Below are 21,580 nucleotides of genomic sequence, written 5' to 3' on the forward strand. Positions count from 1 at the left end.
TAGCACTGCTGCAGTTCTTTGCTTTTTGCTCCAGGGGGCAAGAAGCACTTTATTCTGTGATCCAGCAATTCTGAGATTTAAAATACAAACATAGGGCAAACACCATGGAAGATGGCATCATAAATAGATGGGAAAGACTCATAGTCTGCTTCCTTTGTCTATGCAAATGCAGAGCAGTAATAGTCCTTCATGACCGACACTGTGCAGAGTTAACCCAATCCTTTTAATAGTCCCTGTAAGAATACTGGTTGCTACGGCAACACATTCTGTGGTACCACTTGACTGTCAAAATATCCTCATAAAATATCATGCTAAGAATGGTTTAGAAATTGACTTTTAAAATAAGAAGTAAATAAATCCACCTAACTTTAGAAGATATGGCTAGATTCAAGGAGTCTGCAACAAGGGAACAACCATTTCCTAAGTGAGGGAAATCAGACTAGTGGAGATGGATGTGTCGGGTTTCTCATCCATGGTGAGTGAGCTGGCATAGAATTTAGAAATATTTATTCTGCTTAAGGTAATGGTATACCGACCACATATGCGTATAATATGTTAGCACAGGAGTCAAGGGTTAAATGGCCCTCAGATGTTATACAGTTTTATAGTATTTGCTTTTGCAGTGCCTTTGCCTCGCTTACTCATATCCATCAGCTTGTATTCATCTTCAGAACTGCTTTTGTTTCTGCTCTTCCTTTCCCCCCTACATTTCCTTCACCTCTACATGCCGTTTCTTGCAGCATACTCCCCACTCCACATATTTCTATATTCTATTGGCTAAAATAATCTGCAGTTAAGTGGTGTTCTTCCTTTATTTTTTTATTTTTATTTATTATTTTTTTTTTTACTTGTGGGCCTCATAACAGTGCTTTAGAGCCTATGTTACCACCACATTAATAGATGCGGTCAGCCATTGTCTCAAACAGCATTATGTTGGTCAGACAAAAATCCAGCCACTTCTGAAAGCTTGTTTAAGATAAGCACGCATTCTTAGAGATAGAACTTGGCATCTGAATATCAGGTAGGCTGCACAAACAAATGTCAAACAGACTGGAACAGCTATTGCAAATTCCAGTTTAAATATAGACAAGATAATTATCTGTGGCATAAAATTCAGTTGTGAGTAAAACATGAAATTTTTTACTGTCATGATTTTTTTAACATGAGATTTAAAAAATCATTTGTAACTGGTTTAACTCTCCTCCTTTTTCTCCTGAAATCAACAGAAGTTGCTATTGCGATTCATTTAGTAGGAGTGAACTATCCTGTGTAGCAAAAGAACATAAATAAATGGGAAGTGTCCACTTTTTCTGCTTCCAGCTGTCATTAGAAAGATAGAATACCAGTTTAAGCAAAGCTAGCATTATTCCTTTCTAACTGAGGCCAATATAGAAACCTTAACACTCACAAATTAATAGCATTTTCCAGTACCCTTCAGACCTTCTAGTCAATGAAAAAATACATTTTAAAATATATATATTTTTGCCAACATAATAAGCTAATGTGTCTGCTATTGGTAAATGTCAGAGAAAAAAAAAAAAAAGAAACCTCATTACTTTGACTGAATTTAACTTTTTTTTTTCTTTTTTTTTTTTTTTTCCTGAAAAAACCTTGGACTTATCCAGGCAAATGTTTTTGTCTTCTGAACACAACAGATGACTGTTGAAACTAGATCCTCTCAGCTATTATTTCCTTCTAGAAGATAGTATTTTTTTTTTAAATGTTAGTTTTTATTCTCTCCAGGCTGTCCTCAACTTAATTTTAATTTAAAATGAAGTAGAAATTGCCAAATACCTGATAATGAGGAAAATAAATACACATTTTTAATGTATATTATTATATTCACTCATATTTAAAGTATAATTACAGGTAGCTCAACACGCACCTTCTTGAGAAAGTGTGATTTTCATACAACAGAATAATGATTGAGTAATTGCTATGTATTAAAATAGGAGGTTATCTTTTGACATTTATAAATGGGAATCTTTTAAGCTCATTTCATTAAGTAAAATGGTTCTTTGCAATGTATCACTATGTTTAATTTGAAAGTACTGTTTCTTTATGCACAGAGGCCTGCTTCAACATGTTTATCAACAAGGGAGGAGGAAGAAGACGATACAGGTGAAAACACTTGTGGTCCTTCGGGTATATGGGAAGCACTGACACCTTGTAATGGATGCAGAAACCTTGGATTTCCCATGCTTGCACAGGTATATGTTTACCTATTCATCCTAAAGCTTAATAACTACAGAATAACTGCTTAATCTCTTCTGTGCCTTATCTCTTACAGTCATTTATAGACTTGCTTTATTCACTTCAAAATTGTTGCCTTCAGTCTTCATTTTAACCTTAAAATCCAGTTTTAAAATGAAATGTTGAGTTTCAGTTTTCCTGCAGTAACACTTATACAGCTGAGTTTAATATCGACACAGTTTGATGTTTATTACTCTCATTTTAGACAGTTTTTATGTTGTATAGCTTTCTCTTATGATTCAATTGGGAAAGACATTTTTGCAGTCCACAGTTTCCTTTGGGATAAACACTCTAATTTTGACCAGCTTCTAATTAATATAATGATATCTCAGCTACTTTCTTTATAGAATTAATTAAGGTCATCATGCATAGCTCTACTGATGTAAGAATATAGCCTGTCTTCTCTTTGAAGATTATGTAAGTTTAAATAAAAAAAGTCCCCTAACATTTTTGAATGCTCATGATATTACAGAGGAGAATAAATAAAAATGGGCAACATACTTGGGTCTAAGTCTCAACAGCTCAGAGTAGACCAGTTTGCAGTATCCACCAATGCATGCCAACAGCTGTGTCCTAAACAAACGGTATTGTACTGCTACAGAACAGGATGATGCTTATGGCTGCTTCTGGGTCTCCCTTGTTCTTTCCCTCTGCTATAGTTTAGTGTTCTAATTTCTGTTACATCTTTCCTGAGCTTTTCTTGTAGCATTGAATGGAGGCCTGCCAAACTTCTGTTTAGAAAAGTCTGTTTTTTCAGTTGCATCCTTACTTGGCACTACATTTAAAGAACTTTGTCAGATTCTTGTGTACCAGATTGGAATTACATATCCTGTCTCACCACACTTTATACACTGTTGCTTTCATACCATGACTGTACGTTTTATTCCCCTTAGTCTCATGAGACTTGCACCTGTTTGAAGTCAATGCTAAAGCTTCCACTGCAGTCAATGGAAACAGGATATGACAACTAATGTACTTGAATAACAATGAGCACTGCCCTATCTTTTTATAAGCAGTTTTTGTACTCCTTTCTGTTTTCAGTAGCTGTTTTCTACTTCAAACTATCTGTCATTTTAGACATTTGGCAAGGTATAGAGCTATTGGAGTCACCCTGATTAACAATAGGAGCCCAGTAATTGCTAATTCCTTATTTTGAAGAATTTGTTTCAAAAAATATTTCTTAAATGAAACTTTTCTTCTCTAAGTATGTATTAGCTATGTTATAATTATTGTTAAACTTTCTATGATGAACATGTGTGCCATTTTGGAGTGATTTCCTGATTTTAAAGAACATTTTGTTTTCCTAGTTTCTTTTTAATATATATATTTGATATATTTAAAGAGTATTATAGAATTGAGGAAAGCATTTGAATAATAAAATAAAGTTAGCTTGGTTGGCTCTTTCCTTTTCATAAAGAGAGATTAATTTCAAGAAGGATGTATATTATAAGGTAGTCACTGCTGAATTATTTTGATTCTTCTTATTTAACTTTTAAATTCAAGTTCACAATAACTTTCTTGCTCTGAGAACTAACAACATTTTTAATTATGGATACAAAAAAGAGTATATTTAACCTCTGTTCTTTCATGAAATGACATACTTTGTTTCTAGCTCATTTCTCTCGATAAGAATTGAAGATGGAAATATTATTTTTTATTATTATTTGATTTTATTTCTTATGCAAGAAAGGAAAGAAGATAACTAGTGAGAAGCCTCAAAATTACAAGCCAGTGAATTCAGCTGAAAAGGTGTTACCAACACTATGTGCAGTTTTCTAGACTATTCAGTGGGATCTTCTGCATTCAATTCAGAATGCAGCAGAGAGTATCATGTTCAAAGGGATCAAGAACACAAACTTTTTTATTTCAGTGTTTATAATGACTTTATAATGAATATGTTGAATTAGCCTGAAAATAATATGATGGATAAAATCTACAACAGTATGTTTTAGGTAAAAGTACAAAAATGTATTTTTGATACTCAGGTCAGGACACTACCATGTCAAAAAAAATTCAGATTTTATCATGAAGAAATAAAGAACATAATTGGCTGTATGTCTTCAAATCCATACTTTACTTAGGAGCACTAAATAGTCAAAAGGCCCTGTGAATTACTCTACAAGTTCATTTTTCCAGTTCTCTTCCAGTTAAAAATAGATTTTACAGTTATGTAATTATACTGTATTTTCACATTGAAGGAAACCAAACATAAAATTGATCCTTGATTTGTAAAATGATAAAATGAATGTGAATTTTAGGTGAGATTATGACAGTATCCATCTATGGCCTTATGAGTTAACAGTATTCATTATGCCAAATAGAAGAACAGTTATCTCCTTGACATTTGAGATCAAATATCTCCTTGATTTCTTTATGGTAGTTATGAAAAAAGGCTTGGCTGGAGATATGATATACAGTATGTAATTTCTGTCCATACAGTGCTGAGAAGTGTCATTTTTAAAAAGGGCTATTAGAGAAAGTTCTGTGTAAATTGTTTTAAAACCTAACATAATAGTAATACAGGTATTCTCAGAGGTGGCATAAGCACCTCTCTTTTGCAGTCTCACAATTGGTAAAGTTCTGGAAGAGAATGATGGAAAAGCTTTACATCTTGTAAAAATTTCAGTATTTTAGAAATTCCTCAATTCTACATCAGAATGGAGTTGACAAACAGCTTCATCCACCCCCAAAATAATCAAAAGCCAGACAGCAAGGATACCCAGCTGGATTCTGGGAGACTGAAATTTAAATGCCTCTTCTTATTTTAGCAGGCTGTGAATTCCACTTGTAGTTTATGATTTATGTTACTGTGTGTGGCTGCTGTTTTTTTTTCTTCTTTTTTTTTTTTTTCCTGAAATTAATCTTTCTCTTTGAACAGAAATTCCATCCTTGGTAAAATTGTTACGTGCATTTTTGTGAAAATATTGGCTTCCACAAATGGGTATTTTATATCTGAAAGAACCTTTCTTAGGAAATTCCAGATTATATATTCTCTAACTGTCAGTCAGTACAAAAGAAAATCCCTTGTTCAACCTACATAATTGAGTAACTATTTTCTACAGATTCAGAAATTTCAAATAATCTTAAAGATAAGCAAATAGAATAAAAACAACTTTGACAATGTTAAAGCATGTAAACCTCCACTCTAAAATTCTAGCATTCCAGGCTTTGTTGGAAGCAGTTTACTTTGCAGTGACACAGCTGTTAAACTGAAACTAAACTTTTATAAGTGGTATGATAGTATTAACACCTCTCCCATGGATCTCCAGTTCTTGTAAAGTCTTTCTGCAGTAACTACCAAGATTTTTAACATAAAAATAGTTTTGAGCAGTGCCTGATAATCATATAAAAGCTGGAAGCAATGTTTTGACATTGTTATTGACCATCTAAATGAGGAAGATTTCATGAAGAGAGTGGTAATTGAGCTAAATATATAATAGGAAAGTTCAGAGGTAGAAATAGGACAATCAGTCTAATATATGTGTGGGTAGTTATGAGGATCTCCGAAGAAACACAGGCTGTTGGGACAGAGTTCAGCAGATATCTGGGTTGATTCTACAGCTTTCTTTATGCTCTTGAAGGAATGATCACAGAACAGGTAATGATAGTAGTGAAGTAGGAGCAGATGCTTCAGCACAGTAACTGACCTTGACTACAAACCTGCTGAGGCTGCTAGTCATATATTGTAAGACTGTACCACCACATTGTCTGCAGCTTGTTAATTAATTATAGTGATAGCTACAGTATAACTGTAGAAACACAGCTACCTCCTTGGTAGCAGTCAGACCTTTTAGTTTCTGAGCTAAAGTGCCACAGGTCATATTTTTAACCTGTCATGCTCCCATGGTTGGAGTAGGAGACTGACTCCTGTGAAATACAACCTTCAACTCATTTTTCCCAGTCTGAATTTCAGTGTTTCTCATCCTAATCTGCTCCTTTTCAATGCGTATGAAAGTTTATATGGAGTTTACATAGATAAGCAGAAGACTACAGAGTTATGGTCATTTTTGGATGCTACTTTCTCATCTGGTTGATTTTCAACTCATATAAAACTTTTTTCAGCATAGTAGAAGGCTTGAAAATATCCCTATATCAGAAAAGCCTGTAATAATAGATAAGGGCTGTGGATGTGAATCTCTAAAACAGAAAAAAGATGGAACTTGATCATATCTACTGTGAGTGCTCTAATTCCTTTAGTACTTTTTGCAAGACACACGATCCTAACAGCCTCGTTTAAAAATAAAAATTAAACAAACTCCCCAAACATAGCTGTTTCCACTGTATTCTGGTAGTAACCTCATCCACTAGGTGTGTGAGGCCTTTTCTCAGGGCAGGAAGGATCACAAAATCCTAGGGAAGGCAGTGTGCTTCTATTTAGATAGTTCACAAGTGTTCAATGACATTTTGGTCTATCTTATTTTATTGTAAACTAACATTCAGAAAAAGACCATAAAAGAACTTGGAGGTGTGCTGTGGTAAAAGAGCTGGGCCTAAGCTCTACCCTAGCCCAAGCAAAGCCTGTGTTTTGTTGGACGTGCATAGAAGAGCTACACCAAGTTCTACCCCTTAACAGAGAAACATTCAGTGCGCACTAGTAAAAAAGACAAAATGGCATGAAAACTACAGTTTCGTGTGATTGGAATACACTGCTTTATTCAGTATGGGGATGTCATTGGGGTGCACCGAGGTCTGGTGACTCCCTGGGTGTCCGAGTGCCAAGGAACCATGGGATCAGCCCTCAGGTAGCAGGGCTGGTCCTTGCCAGGCAGGGCCTCACCACCTTAACCCAGTGAGGGAGCGGGACAAGCTGAAGGGGCAGCTAGGGGTGGCCCTAGGGCAAGCACATCCAACAAGTTTAGAGTGCTGAGGCAGGTCTGAGAAGCCAGAAGGTCAGTCCGTATGTTGGGGTCAGGATCAGGTCTCATGAGGTTAATCAGGAACCAGGGCCAGACCATGGTGATGAGGCAAGTCTGAAGTCTAGCTGCAAAGTCAGTCTGCAAGTCGGAGTCCAGATCAACAGTGTCGTTGGGCAGACACAGATGTGGCACAGCTGTGGCAAAATTAGAGACTGGCACTCCTGCAGCTTTTCTGAGACAGGAACTGAGGGCCCATGGCTGAGCTGAAATGGGGCTCCTGGGCCCATGGACTCAGGTATGGGAAAGGGCCCCAGATGAGGCTGTTCAGGGACAGTAAGGCCAATTGGTGCACTCAGGTCTGTGACAGATACTGATGAAACGGATAAAATACATAAACTAGAAGCTGAAATGTGGTTGTTATTTGGCCTGTTATAGCAGAAAAGAAGTGTAAGACCAAGAAGGTACTCCTATTGATGTACTAGGTTGTTTTCCATGCACTTCATACATAGGTTCTCTATGTAAATGTGTAAACATATTTCATCTGCTTTTATAGATGCACGTCTTGGCTATTATTTGTATAGACAGAGTACTCCACCACAGGATCTTTTCTCGAATACTCCCAATGCTGTGTGCTGAAAGAGCAGATAGGATTTGTGAAAAACTGTGTTTGTGTGTTTTTGTAATGGTGTTATTATGTGGTACCAAAGTACGGGGACAACACTGGTAACAGTGGGTACTGGGATATGAAAAATACTAAATATTAGTGTACTGGCTCTCATTCTTACCTTGTGGTGAAGGCAGTACCTTACCTTCTGCAGTCTCATTATATTTATATGTGAAATAGCCGTTAAACTGTTCAGATATGGAGGTAAAGGTACTGCAATAGTTTAGCTGTTTTTCCCATAAAGTCTTCTTATGACAGCAACTTAAAATATTGAGCAAAGGATAGCTCCTCTCACTGGAACATAGGTTTTGGGAAAGTAGTAGGAAGCAATATGAACAGTTTGGCAAGGACATTTAATCGATTTATTAATTGGTTAAAGGGTGCAAGGTAAAGAAGTGATAAGAAATATATTAAGTATATGTAGAGCATTCCTTTTTTTCCAGTAATAGAACTATTTCTTGGTCTTAATCTTCTATTATGTGGTGTAGGTTAGTTTACTATTCAGCTCCTAATATGTTTGTTTTACAAATTCTATCAGTATCCACATACATATGTACCCACATTTTCTTTGGAATAAAACATCAGACTCCAAATGTATCAAATTCTGTAGTTTCCATTTCATTTTCTCTTTTTATGGATAGTGTGCTCTGCTTATTTCTCTGCTAAGCAACAGAACTTGTTAGGGCTTGATGTACAGAGATAAATACAGGGCTGTCTGGCATGTCAGAGAGATGGGTGGTGCAGAGTCCTGTGTGATCACACCAATATTATCAGTTTAAAGCAAATGGTCTGCACACCTTAATCTTGACAGTCATGCCAGCATTTTTTCCTAATTGTGGTATAAAATAATTGTGGGATAAAGTAGGTTTAGCTATGTCCCATTTAGGAAGCTGCTGGATCAGCTTGAGTGCACTTTGTCTTGAATTAAATGTCGTATGTATAACTTAAAAACCCTGACAGTTATTCCCTACGTTTGACATGAGAGCCAGCCAGGAACACCACATGTGTATAACTATTACAACATAAAAGTAATATCAGTAAAGAGAGTAGTGCAGTTGCTATGGCAAAAAAAATGAGCTTTGATTTAAGAGCCTTAAACATAAATCATACTACCGGTTACCAGAAGCATGGCTGTTTACAAAAAACATACAGATGAGGAAAGTTTAAAGAAGGACTGAATTGCTAGCATAAGGTCAGATTTTCACCTTTTTATTACCAATGAACTTCTGAGAAACCTCCACATTTACTTTTAAGTAAATGAGCTACGTACTCTGCTTATACAACTCCTAAATTGCTAGAAGTGAGAACTCTAGCAACGTTGTCCCAGGCTTTTCCTGTGGAAGTAAATTTTCCTCATTTGGAAGGAGGGAAGAGAAAGTAGAATCTAGACTACATTTCTAGATGATAAACTCTAATACTGTTTCAGTGTATGCTATGATAGGAATACTTAGAGTTTGGAGTTTGATGCATTAGTTAATTGGATTGTGTATTTCACGTCCTGCTTCAAGAAGATTATCACATCTGTCTGTACTTCTTTTTATTGTCATTTCAAAAAGTTGTTTCTAATGGAGAGGAATTTATATTGCCAAATGGAGTAATTTTCTCCTACATCATGTGTATTTCCCTGATAAAAGCAGTTTAAAGTTGATTCTACAGAAAGCCTGACAATAACAATTATTATGTTACAATTATGTTTACAATCCCCAAAACAGTTCTGGATATATAAGAGATGAACAAGGAAATTAGGTAAGAAGCTAACTGAGTTGTCACATAGATATTAAATCAATTCCTAAAAAATCTCTGTACTGATACAGTCTAGAGAGAGACAGCATGAATCCATGTTGTCTCTTTTTGGAGAATATTAATATTGTGAGATGTATTAGGCATTATATGTTTTCATTTTAACATGTTCATCCAACTTGAACTTATTCTATTTTCAGCTGCCTCTAAAAATTTTCATAAATTTTAAGCTCAGTGCAAGTGTTACAGTTACTTTTTGAATGCTGAAGTACGGAGGAGGGACTATAGAAGAGGGATTATTTCTTCTTTGCTATTTAACAAGAGAAAACTAAAGAGCATTTTTTCAAATAAACACTCTTGGCTAAAGTATTTGAACAAGTTGTACCCAAGAAGTTGTGTCATCCTTCACTTCCCTAACAACTTTCTCTCTCAGTGCATTCAGTGGAAGAACATTTCAAATTAGGCTGGTAAATAAACAGATTAGACTAATATTTCTTGATGTTGAAGTTCACCAAAACTAGAAATAGAAAGCCTTGTGCATTAGTCTAATTTATATGTTACAGAGCAGGAAATCTGTTATCATCTTTGCTGATGCACTAATTTGATAAGTTATGATGAGAATGATGTAGAGACTGAGTTATCTTCCTGGAACCACCATTAGCCAGGAACGCTTTGGCATACCTGAAACAGGCTGTCCTGGTTCTGTCCCCTCCCAGCCAGACTACAATTGTTATATTATCTATAATATTTTCATATAGTTTCTAACATCTAGTGAGAAATATGATTATATTTCCTAATTTAGTAGATTAAATGGTGAGTTTATTTAAATTGGGTTGATGTGGAAAGCTGTATTACTGATAAAAAAATATTTCTGTTAAACTCTTACTTTACATTGTTGTCTCTTCGGAGTAAGCTGAAGTTTTATTAGTAATTTCAGGAACATACCACCCACACACTGAAGTAGCTACAGAAAAGTGCAGTATGTATTCTGCCTAGAAAGAATCAGCAGGTGATGATTATACCCTGCTGAACAGTGATGGGAAATAAGTATATTGGAAAAACTGCAGCTTATTTTAGTGCTATGCTATATTTTCTGATTGTTTTAAGGCATGAAGCTGAGTGTTTTGTTCTTGTATGTAACATGTAACTTCTTAATTTCCAATGTAAATTTCTAGTTGCCGATGACTTCAGACGTCTTTGTGTCGTATGCATTTTTACTGTACTAGTAGCACAATCTAGACACCACTACACAGGTATGTCATGTAACCAGAAATGTTGTAATCTATTAATCCTTGGATACTTTCAGAATTGACTGGAAAATGTCTAGAGCAACCTGAGCAAATGATTAATATTGCTTTGACAAAGAGGTTGGATAACTTCCAGGGTTCTCTTCTATGTAATTATGTGTAAACATCTACATCCTGTAATTCTATATAAAATTCTAGTTATGTGACCTGAAATGAGCTCAATATTTGAAAAATTTAGGAATGAATCACCTTTTTTCAGTTTGTAAATTACTGTTTGTCAAAGATTGGTAATCCCTGACTGGCACTGAGTTGATCTGGGCACTGTTGGTTTGTGCTTGTTGGCTCTTGGTATGATAATAAAACAGAAAAATTAAATGTGCTGAGACAGAGAAAGAGAGAGGTCAAACAATACTGGAAGTGTTAATATATTTCAGATGATATCTGACATATATTATTGCTAATCATACTGGTTTTCAAGATGGACTTAATAACTGTTAATATTCACATTCATGTACAAATTAATGTTGGGTTGGACACTGTCCTGGCAAATGTACACTGTGCCACAAAACTAAAATGTGGCACAGTGATGGACTAGGAAGATCTTAAACAGAGTAAGTATAGTACATTTTGTTACTCTGTGGTTTGCAATTTAGTGGTAACCAGAAGATGCACTTTCAGGGAATTTTTGCTTTCAGTATTGTTTGAAAAATTAAGGGAAAATGGAACAAAAAATCAGTTCCAATTGCACAGCAAATGGATAGTGATAATGCATAATAGTTTTGTACATGAAAGAAGTTCAACTTTATATTAAAAACTTAATGTTAGTCCTTCAGCTATGTACCTGAAATATTAAAGCAGTCCGTTGAAACTTGAAAACTTAGAAGTTCCAGTTTAGTCTGACCAAATTGGGTGTACAGTTCAGTCTTAATTTTTATGGAATAAAAGCCATGATAGATACTTTGGATTTGTTGTTTCTATAATAATAACAGGAAGAAAAGACTTTATGAATAAAGAAATGGGTATTTGAGGTGCCTGGGTGCCAGTACTTAACACTGTCCAAAGGCAGTTCAAAGGCACTTGACATTTTACAACTTTTTTTTATGAGCCTGGATTTTTTATTTTGGTAGTGTTCAAATGTATTTGACAACTGTTGGCAAGATAATACTGGAAATTGAAGGGGCTTTTTTTTTTTTTCTTCAGGAGTTTTTAGTAGTAAGGAAATTCATGGCTTTGCAGAACAGTGAGAGTAAGTCCCTAGAGAAGTGTCTAAAATTGATAGGACCTGATTTCTTTCTAAAGAAGAGACCTGACTAACAATTGAGCATTTAAAATGAACAATTTTGTAGTCTGTTATTGTGAATCCCCTCCTGTTGTACAAAAGAGATTGTGCCTTGGTTTAATCTCATGTCTGATTGTTGTATTTCACTGAAAACTGTTTCTATTATCAATACCTATTATACTGAGGCTGAAAGTGAGATAAACCCTGATTCACCAAATTACTTAAGCCTACTAAGCATAAGCATTAATTTGCTTAATCCCATTTGGGCTTCCATACATCCAGAACTTTATCAGGAGATATGTATTTGCAAAAATCCAAACCCAGTTTAAGGCTAAGAGTTCTCAATGATGTCAAACTCATTCTGATGAATTTTTCCATTATTGATAATTCATAATTAATATGAAATCATGAATTGGAAGTCAAAGAAAATGAAACTGAAGTTAAGGATAGTCCTTGCTTGAGATATAAAAGGGAAATATGTAAGACTACATTGTTTTATGTTTTCATGATAAGGTATTTTGACTTTGTTTACTGATAGAAAACATGCTCTGCCAATTCTAGTCAAATAAGTCTTTTGACTTCAGGGCCTCTACAGAAAGGCAATTCAGATAGGAAATGAGGAATTTAATTTTTTTATGTTTCTCTACCTAGAATGCTAGTAATTGTTCATATTGCTATAAAATGCAAATGCTCTGTTCACATTTCAGAAACAATAAGCAGTCCTGATACAGAAAATATTATTGTAATAAATAGAAATAACAGTAACACTAACAATAATATAGACAATAGTTTTTTTTCCTTGGAGAAAGAGGGATTTTTTTTTAAAAAAAAACAAAAACAACACCTTCTAAATGTTTCTCCCTATAACCAGAACAATCCACCAGGCATTTTGCAGAGCTTTTCAACATGAAGGATGTAAATGTGAAGACAATGACGTAAATTAATAACTTGACAGTAACAAGTTGAGTATACAATTTCAGAGGTGGCTTTAATTTTATTACATCTCAATTTTTGATTCACAAAATTTTATATTGTGAAAAAGAAGAGAAAAAATAAACTCTTTAGGCAATGTTAAGTCCTATTTAATTCTTAATTTTGAATGTAGCATAACATTCATAACTCTCAGTGCTTTAGACTTCCTAATTCTCTAAGTACTACAGCCCACTAGCTTCCTCCCTAGTCAGCCTCTATATCTGACAGATGCTGAAGTTCTATATACTCACAAGGCTTTCTGAATAGATTGTTGTAATCCACTTGTATGTGGAGAGGTGCCTAAATTCTGATTCATTCAGATTGGTTTTACAGAGTTATTGGTTTTGCATTGTGACGAATAAATATTGACTGCCAGAAGTTCATTCAGAAGCCCATCTGGGTTCTTGTGGTCTCTGTATCAATGCGAAAGTGTAGACATCTCTTATTGATTCAATTAATTTCAACTGATTGCTCTTTTCTGTTGAACAGGAAGCCACTGGAAGCCAGCCAGTGTAAGACATAGAGTAGAGGGGTGTGTTTGACTGCATGACTAGCCTTAGAGCTGAATTTGTGCGCAAATTAAGCACTGGAGCACTTACTGAGGGTATGCAACTGACAAAGCAGAAGGTCTGTCTATGCTTCTTACTGCCCACTTCTAAAGTGGGCAGATTAGTGTACCCTTTTTGTTTCTTCTGACTGGAATAATGTACAGTGTAAGTGGCTAGGATCTCATTTTCAATCTGATTCAGGTGTTTAAGAGTCAGAAAGAGGAATCCGCTGCCAAGCGTTTCCTGTTGCCCAGCTTTAGGGTATTCCACATTACATCCAGGCTTTTTGCTTTGTAGATTTCTTCTGACCAAATCTGTTTCCTCATCATAAAAGGATGAAAAGATCTTGAGTTTTCAAATCACTCAAGTATATGTTAACTTCAAGCAGTTACATTGCTATTGTGAAGTTTATTCATTTGTTGAAGTATGAGAAACTAACTTAGTTGAATCACAGCCTGAAAAAATAGAATCAGTAAGCAAAGAGTTTTGTATTCTTTTTAGCATTTTGTTGGTGTGAAACACTGACATAGTAATTTGTTCACATACGTAGGACAATTGCACAGCATTAAAGGAGAGTATCTGCAGTGAAAGCTGGTGTGACTGCAAATCTGTGGCAAGATTCCTGCATGCTGACCAAATAAATGTCTAATTCTGTGTTAGCTTTTTTGAAACAGGAATTTGCAGTGAAACTATAGAAAGTTTTCTAAGTTCAAATTTAATTGAAAATGCAACATCATTTCCCTTATAATCCTTATTCACCTCATTTTATATAATCTCAATATTTTCAGTTTCCATTGTTCAATAAATAAGGGTATTTGCAATAGATAAGTAGATTATCACACCATAGAAATCATTATGGTAACAATTAAAGCTTAAATAAACTTTGATATAAAACAGTGGGACTCCTTAATTAGAGAGCCATAAGGAAGTAGAATGTTTTTTAGCTGAATGTATCTCCTTCATTGATGTGTATTGAATTAGGTAAATACGTTGATATATAGCTCTTATATTTCAGTCTTAGTCAATTGAGTTCAGTCCTCATAGAATTTCTGAATATGTAGACAACATGAAAAGATAACACTGGATCATGGAACTTGTACCTGTAAATAGCCATGTTACAAAAGGCACATTTTTTTGGCACATTCCTGGCCAGGAAACTGCATAGCTCATAGAGTCCCATTGAGTTCTGAACTACAGTTCTGAATGGGAAAATACTGGGTTCTTTGAAACAATATTGTACTAAAATTTGTCTACTACAATGGTGCACGTTTCTCATTCTGTTTTAATGCCATAACTTATTTTCCAGTTTTTAAATGCTGATTCTAACTTACAATATGAATATTTCCCTCTGAATGTCTGTTATTGTTAGATTCCATTTTCACACTGCTGAAAAGTATGCAGTAAAAATACCATACTTGTTGTAGACACTTGAAGATTGTTTTGTTCTATTTAATTAGGAAGTGTGTGCCATACTTTTCATGCCTCCTGGGACCTTTAAAGAGCAATTTCAGAATATTGTTCTCTCATTGATTTTGTATCTCATTTTCTCTTCAGCTTTGTACCAGATAAAGGTATTATTCATAACAAAGTTTTTATTTTTTGATTATATGTCTTTCAATAACTTTAATATTCAGAGAAGCATTTTCTCATCCTTTCTACTTTATGGTGGGAGCTTGTGTAGGAGGGGTTTCTTCAAAGAGGCTTGATTTACACTATTGCAATAACAACTTTTATACCAAATGTAGTTACATTTTTAAATCTTCATATCAAACTGGAAGTTTTAAATGTGAGATACTCCCTTTCCTGAAATACAAAATGTTTTTTTGTAGCTTATACTAAATCCATTTCACGTGGCATCAGATCATTGATGTATATTGTGCAAATCTGTGAAGTATTTACATGACTTCTTAACAAGCTGCATGGGCAGATACAGAATATTTTCTAAAAATGCACAGATTATTACTAACAAATGCTGGATTAGCAAGCTGCAATGGTACAGCTTTGCAAGGAAAGTGCTGACAATAATACTTCTCTTTACTGATGTTATCTGCCCTGTAATCAAGTCAGTTTGCTTTTCTAGGATTATTTTCTGTTTTAGGTTAGTAGTGAAAATTTCCATTTACACAGATAGCAAGGGGTAATAGCTTTAAACTAAAAGAGTAGGTTTAGATTAGATATCAGGAAAAATTCTTTACTTAGAGGGTGTTGAGGCACTGGTACAAGTTGCCCAGAGATGTTGTGGATGCCCATCCCTGGAAGTGTTCAAGGCCAGATTGGATGGGGCTTTGAGCAACCTGGTTTAGTGGGAGGTGTCCCTGCCCATTGGAGGGGGTTGGAAACAGGTGCTCCTTAAGGTCCGTTCCAACCCAAAGCATTCTATGTCGTGTTTTACTTCCAGATCTTAGGTGTATTCAATTCCTCTGTCTCCTCTGTAGCAACCCCTTTATTCTTCATTTACCGGCACTGTTACATATAGGAGTGAAACTATGAAATGTGAGGAAATTCCAGCCTGTCTACTTAACACAGAGGAGTAAGAGAAGGGGATTTCATAACATTTTTCTGCATTTGCTCTCCAGTAAATACTGAATCTGCTTCAGGGTTTTTCAGTACCTAATATTTTCTGTGGTATGGCTCTTATCATTTGAGAGATTATTTTCACTTTGTGTTTTCTGCTTCTACTGGAAACATGAGATTGGCAAACCTTAGAAAAGTTTTAGTAGGGTAGAAGACAAAATTTGCTTCAGAGCTGGACTGAGCCTGTGCATCTTTCATAGTGGAGGTGGAAGCATGAATGGTTCACTGCCTTGTGTCCCAAAGGCAGAACAATGAATTCTAATTCACTCTTTCTTCTCATATTTCACGCCTAATCTTTCTCAGGCATGTTCAAAATCATTAACCCAAAGAGGAAAATATTTCTTTTATTGGCTTAGAGGAAAGTGATTTAATGTTGACAGTTTAAAAAAAATCATGTGGTGCTCATAATGAACCTGTCAGTTGTTGGTCACATAGTATTGGGATCCCTGTATGTCAGGAGTCTACCACTTTTTCCATAAAACTCTTATGACCCTTTTCTTAAAAACAAAACAAAGCAAAAACAAACAATTGCTCTCTTTCTCTCTCTTTTTTTTTTTTTAGGTGAAGAGGTCTGATTATGTAACAAACTGATAGTGTGTAAAAATGTCCCTTTATAACCACCTTTGAATTTTAGGGCTGTTACCAAATGAAACTCAGAGCCTGACAGAAATACGTATGCATTTATCAGTGTCTAGGAAAGAGGAAAGCAGTTTCTTTCCTCTTCAGGCTTCAATATCAGAAGAACGTTCCTCCTACACTTCTGTGTGCTTTGAACTTTGAAACTTACCTATTGAAACTGTGAAGCTCTGTGAAGCTTTTTCATTCTTCTGATGCATCACTCCAGATCCTCATTTTCTAATGAGTTATTCTCTCACTTACTGGAGAAAGTGATGTATGAAAATAAGATGTTTGTGTGGGCCTTCCTTTATATATAAAGTTCTGTCTTTGCAATGATATCCAAATACTTTGACAGCCAATGATTAAATCAGTGTTTTTATTAACATACTTAGTAATGCATAAAAATTCTATTCTTCTTTTATCCTGATTTTTGTAAGTTTACTGAAATTTGAACAACTTGCAGAGACTTAGTAATGCATAAATATTCTATTCTTATTTTTTTTTGTCATGATTTTTCTAAATTTACTGAAATTTGAGCTAACTGCTTGTGTTTGTGAGAGAGGGAGTTTAAAACCTAAGTATAAGAGCATAAGCAACTTGCAGAGAAGCATTGTTTCCATGGAGCCGAGGTTTCTACTTGTTTTATCTTTCTAATATACTAGCCTTTGTTTTAAATACGCATTTTCCTATTGCTTGATATTCAAGCAAGACGTGTTTTTTTTGTTTAACTCTGTTCATGAAAACAGTGTTAAAAATGGAAGGATATTTAACCTGGAAATTACTTTCTAGTTTGTAAATGCATTTTGTTCAGCTAAACTAAGAGTCATTTATTAAACCAGTTACTGCATTATGTTAACATTGTCACACACAACCATTAGCATTTGCATAAACCAGATTAGTTAGGCTCAGTACATTCTTTCTCATAGTGAGTTATTTATTAGAGTAAGCATCTGCTCTTTTTCATGGCCTGAATATTGCATGTATGGAAAAACGTGCAGCATGACTACAACAATATAATGTCATTTGAAATTATGAGTATCTGCTAGATAGAATTATGAAAACTCTACTTAAGATATAGGGATATGTTTCTGCTGCTGAGATTAACAATGCATTCATTATGCTCACAATTTACCCCAATTCTAAGACGTTTGTAATTTAGGTTACACTAGCTACTTATGTGTTGTAAAACTTTGTGGGAACCTTCAGCTCTCAAGGATTGACATCTGCAGACTTTTCATATGAAATGTTAGATTTTTAACAACACAATTGAAAAAGAGAGGATAAACCTACATTTGGGGTGCCATATAAATGATGCTCTTTTTTTTTTTCAAACAAAAAATTGAAATAGTGGATCTAGCTTTCTTGAATGGTTTATGAAAAATTATGCATCATCTTTATTTTACATTTCTGATAATATAAATATACAAAAATAAAACCTCCCAGTTTCTTTTTGTGTAAACATTATTATCATCCATTATTATCAGCTCTGGGAATGACCTACTGAAACATTATCACTACTGCTGTTTCAGGTGCTGGACGGAAAGAATTATTTTGGATAACTTTGGACATTTATTAGTCCTACAACAGCAAAGCCACAGTTTCAGAAGCTTGGTAAGAGGGTAGAAAGGAATGCTCTTTAAAAATCTTTATTATAAATATTTCATGCAGACCAGAGTAGATCCTCTGATGTCATTACCCTTAAATGAGATTATTGGGGATTTTCCAAAATCTGTAATATATCATGAAGTGAACCTTATTATCTGTTCTGTGACAAATTACATATTCAAGTGTTTCTAGCTGTCATAACAATGAACATTCATCATAGTTTGACTCATGAAAAATGATTCTAATTACATGATACTATACAAACGACTTTGATTAAATTATTAGCAATAGATAAAAGAGATTTTACTAGCCATAAAATTACAGTAATATTACCGCTTTGTTTCAGTGTAGATGCAGTCAAAATAAATATTTCACCATCTAATTGTGGTTTTGGGTTATGATGACACAGGAAATATTTTCAGTTATTTTTTCTCAGTACATCATTGTAACATACTCACACAACATTGTTCAGATTCAGGCATTCTCCCCACCACCTTGCTGCATGTCAAAAAACTGTCCAGTCATCTTCAGTCACTGATCAGAAGTCACTTCAGGACTTCTTTCTTGAGAGGAATCAAGAATTCAATCAGCGACCTTTGGTGACTTATCAAGAACATTTCAGTGTGAAGTTTCCCAGTCAGACAACATTGCTTGTAAACAGATTGCTATACATTGAGAAGTATGTTTGACACAAACACATGAATGTGGTAAATGCAATACTCATTCCTCATCCTTATGGTAATCACCAGCTTTGGGCTGGCAGTGCATTTAGGATCAATAACTCTCCAAAGACTTATTAATAGAAGTATCATAATGTTCTAAAGATAGGTTGGGCAGAACATAGTCTACTATGGTGGTTAGAATTTAGGCAGAATTTAAGGGTAAGAATTTAATGGCAGTTTGTCATTGTCTATATAAATGAAAAAGAAAATTTCTAAAGGTGGCAGATACATTGCATTCTTCCTTTGTACTTTTATTAGAATATTTCTCCTTTAAGGGTTATCCAGGGGGGGAAAAAAAAAAAAAGGAAAACCTGCATATCATACTTCTTATCTGTTAGCAGCAGTAATTATAGCCTTAGATTTTTCTTTAAAATCTGAATTATCCAACAATAAGGCCATTGAAACTGCCTACTAGTCATTCTCTTTCTAGATCAGTGTCCTTAAATTATATTTTCAAGTATAAATATTTATAGGGACATACATTTTCCATATATTTTTTTAATAAAGTTCCTTAAGGCTAAACTAATTATTTCGTCTAATCTTTGTGATTCTTATTAGGTTTCTCACATAAGTTTTGATGACGGTTAGTGTTTAATGACAATGAAGTCATACATCAAAAGAGAGACTTAAGCAAATCCAGTTCCAGCAAGTTTTCAAATAAGAGGATACAGTATGGCCTTCAAATGTGAATAGGCTAGACCACAGGAGGTCAAGGCAACTGTTCATGAATTTAGAATTTCTAAGTTATACAGAAATTAAGAATTATCTGTTGAAACACAACATACCTCCATGAGTTGTCACTGTAGAGAAATTATGAATGATAGCAAATGATGTGCAACAGCCCATCTTTTAAGAATGGCTTTTCTGCTATTGCTCATCTGGCAGTCATGTCTGACTGATGTATTTTTCACATAATAATATACTTGAAATAATAAACTTGACCTGATTTCTGTAGGATAAGAGATGGATGGTGTGGAAAAAAAAAACAACATTAAAGACAAATTCTTTCTTCTTGTCAGAATGTCATTTCAGATTAGATGCTTACTGAGCTCACTCTACCCTTCTGTTCTCAGGTCATACAAAAGTTTATATATACTGCTTATATTGCATTCTTTGAGCATCTATCATTCAGACTGATTCTTGTAAGGAATGTAAGAGTATCTAGAAGGCTAAAGATTGGCAGAAACATGGAGAAAAGGCCTAACTCGAAATCATGTAGGATTTGAAGATATGCTCTTGAAATGGAATACTGTTTTTTCATACTTGTAAATTACCACTTGCAATCACCATATTTATTTTTTTAGAAGCACATTCACCCCCACTGGTCAACAATCACATCCTTTTTCTTTCCTCTTCTGTTTTCTAGTCCTATTTGGGTTTTGGATTACAGCTGATATACATTAGACCATCAAGTATATGCTCAGAAGAGACCCAGTTGGCCAAGTACCTCTGAGTAAAAGGGCTTGGTGTTTTCCTTGCATGTTGTCCACAACTTGAGTCTCACATTGATATTTATTATATAATAAGCTAATTTATATCTTAACAGGATGGGCAGCTGTTCTCTAATACTTTCTGAGTGACTCACCCCCTCTCACTCATTCTTTCACTTCTATTGTGTATATATTTTTATCTTCCACTAAAGTACTCATTTTAATGTACCAACCCAGCACATTACTTTTATAAAGTTTTAATTTCAAACAAGAAATAATTCTGACATTATAGCGGATGGTGAGTTACGTTTGTCATCTTCAACTTTTTGGAACAGTTTACCGAAATTTGATATCGGATCATCTCTGAATTTTAAAAATTAAACTCAGATTAATTTGATTTCAGAACTAAAGATTGCTCAACTATTATGGAATTTTGTATTTCTTTAAAAGGTTTTATTATGCAGATGAAAATATCTAGGACATATGTAGGATTTCTGTAGAATTACTGCACATTAAAGTGGGTGAGGTGAGACAACAGACCTGATATTATTGAGAAGATTGTTGAAGAGTTTTTAGTCTTAGAAAAAATACCGAATCACATTGCTTGATGCTTGAAGATAATTTTATGTGATCTGCTAACATCTAACTTGAATGGTTTTAGAGCTTAAAACTTTCTAGAAGGCGCACAGTAACTGCAAAATGGAGAACACGTTACAGCAACCAGAAGAGTACATTGCTTTCCTCCAGCAATGAGATTTTTGTCTGTTTTGCTACAAGTACACTTTTTAATTAAGGCTTAACATCTTCAGTTTATTGTTCATTTGATAGAATTACAGATGTTTTTAATCAATAACCTTTTTTTTTGACTAACTTATTTAAGTTCTGTTTGGCAGAAATTATATTTGCTTTTTTAAGGAAACAGTTAGGAAGAATTTACTTGTCAGTGATTTACATTCCAGCCATTTTCCCAATAACCTCATCATTTTTATGTATTCTTCTCTGACATTTATATTCCTGCAATGTTAATTATACAATATTGAATAATATTCAGAAAATTGAATAAAGTGTTGAA

General features: G+C 34.5%; 1 protein-coding gene across 5 annotated transcripts in view; it reads left to right on the top strand.

Annotated features, from left to right (window-relative positions):
* The window catches only part of ANKS1B (ankyrin repeat and sterile alpha motif domain containing 1B), a 441,985-nt gene that overhangs the window by 109,629 nt on the left and 310,776 nt on the right, over positions 1 to 21,580 (top strand). For all 5 annotated transcript variants that reach the window (XM_080595951.1, XM_080595956.1, XM_080595957.1 and 2 more), the window contains exon 9: positions 2,070 to 2,210. In XM_080595951.1, coding sequence (XP_080452077.1) covers positions 2,070 to 2,210 — 141 coding nt within the window. The remainder of the gene's footprint in view (positions 1 to 2,069; positions 2,211 to 21,580) is intronic.

The sequence above is a fragment of the Anser brachyrhynchus genome, assembly GCF_964034855.1.
Source record: "Anser brachyrhynchus genome assembly, chromosome: 1".
NCBI lineage: Eukaryota > Metazoa > Chordata > Aves > Anseriformes > Anatidae > Anser > Anser brachyrhynchus.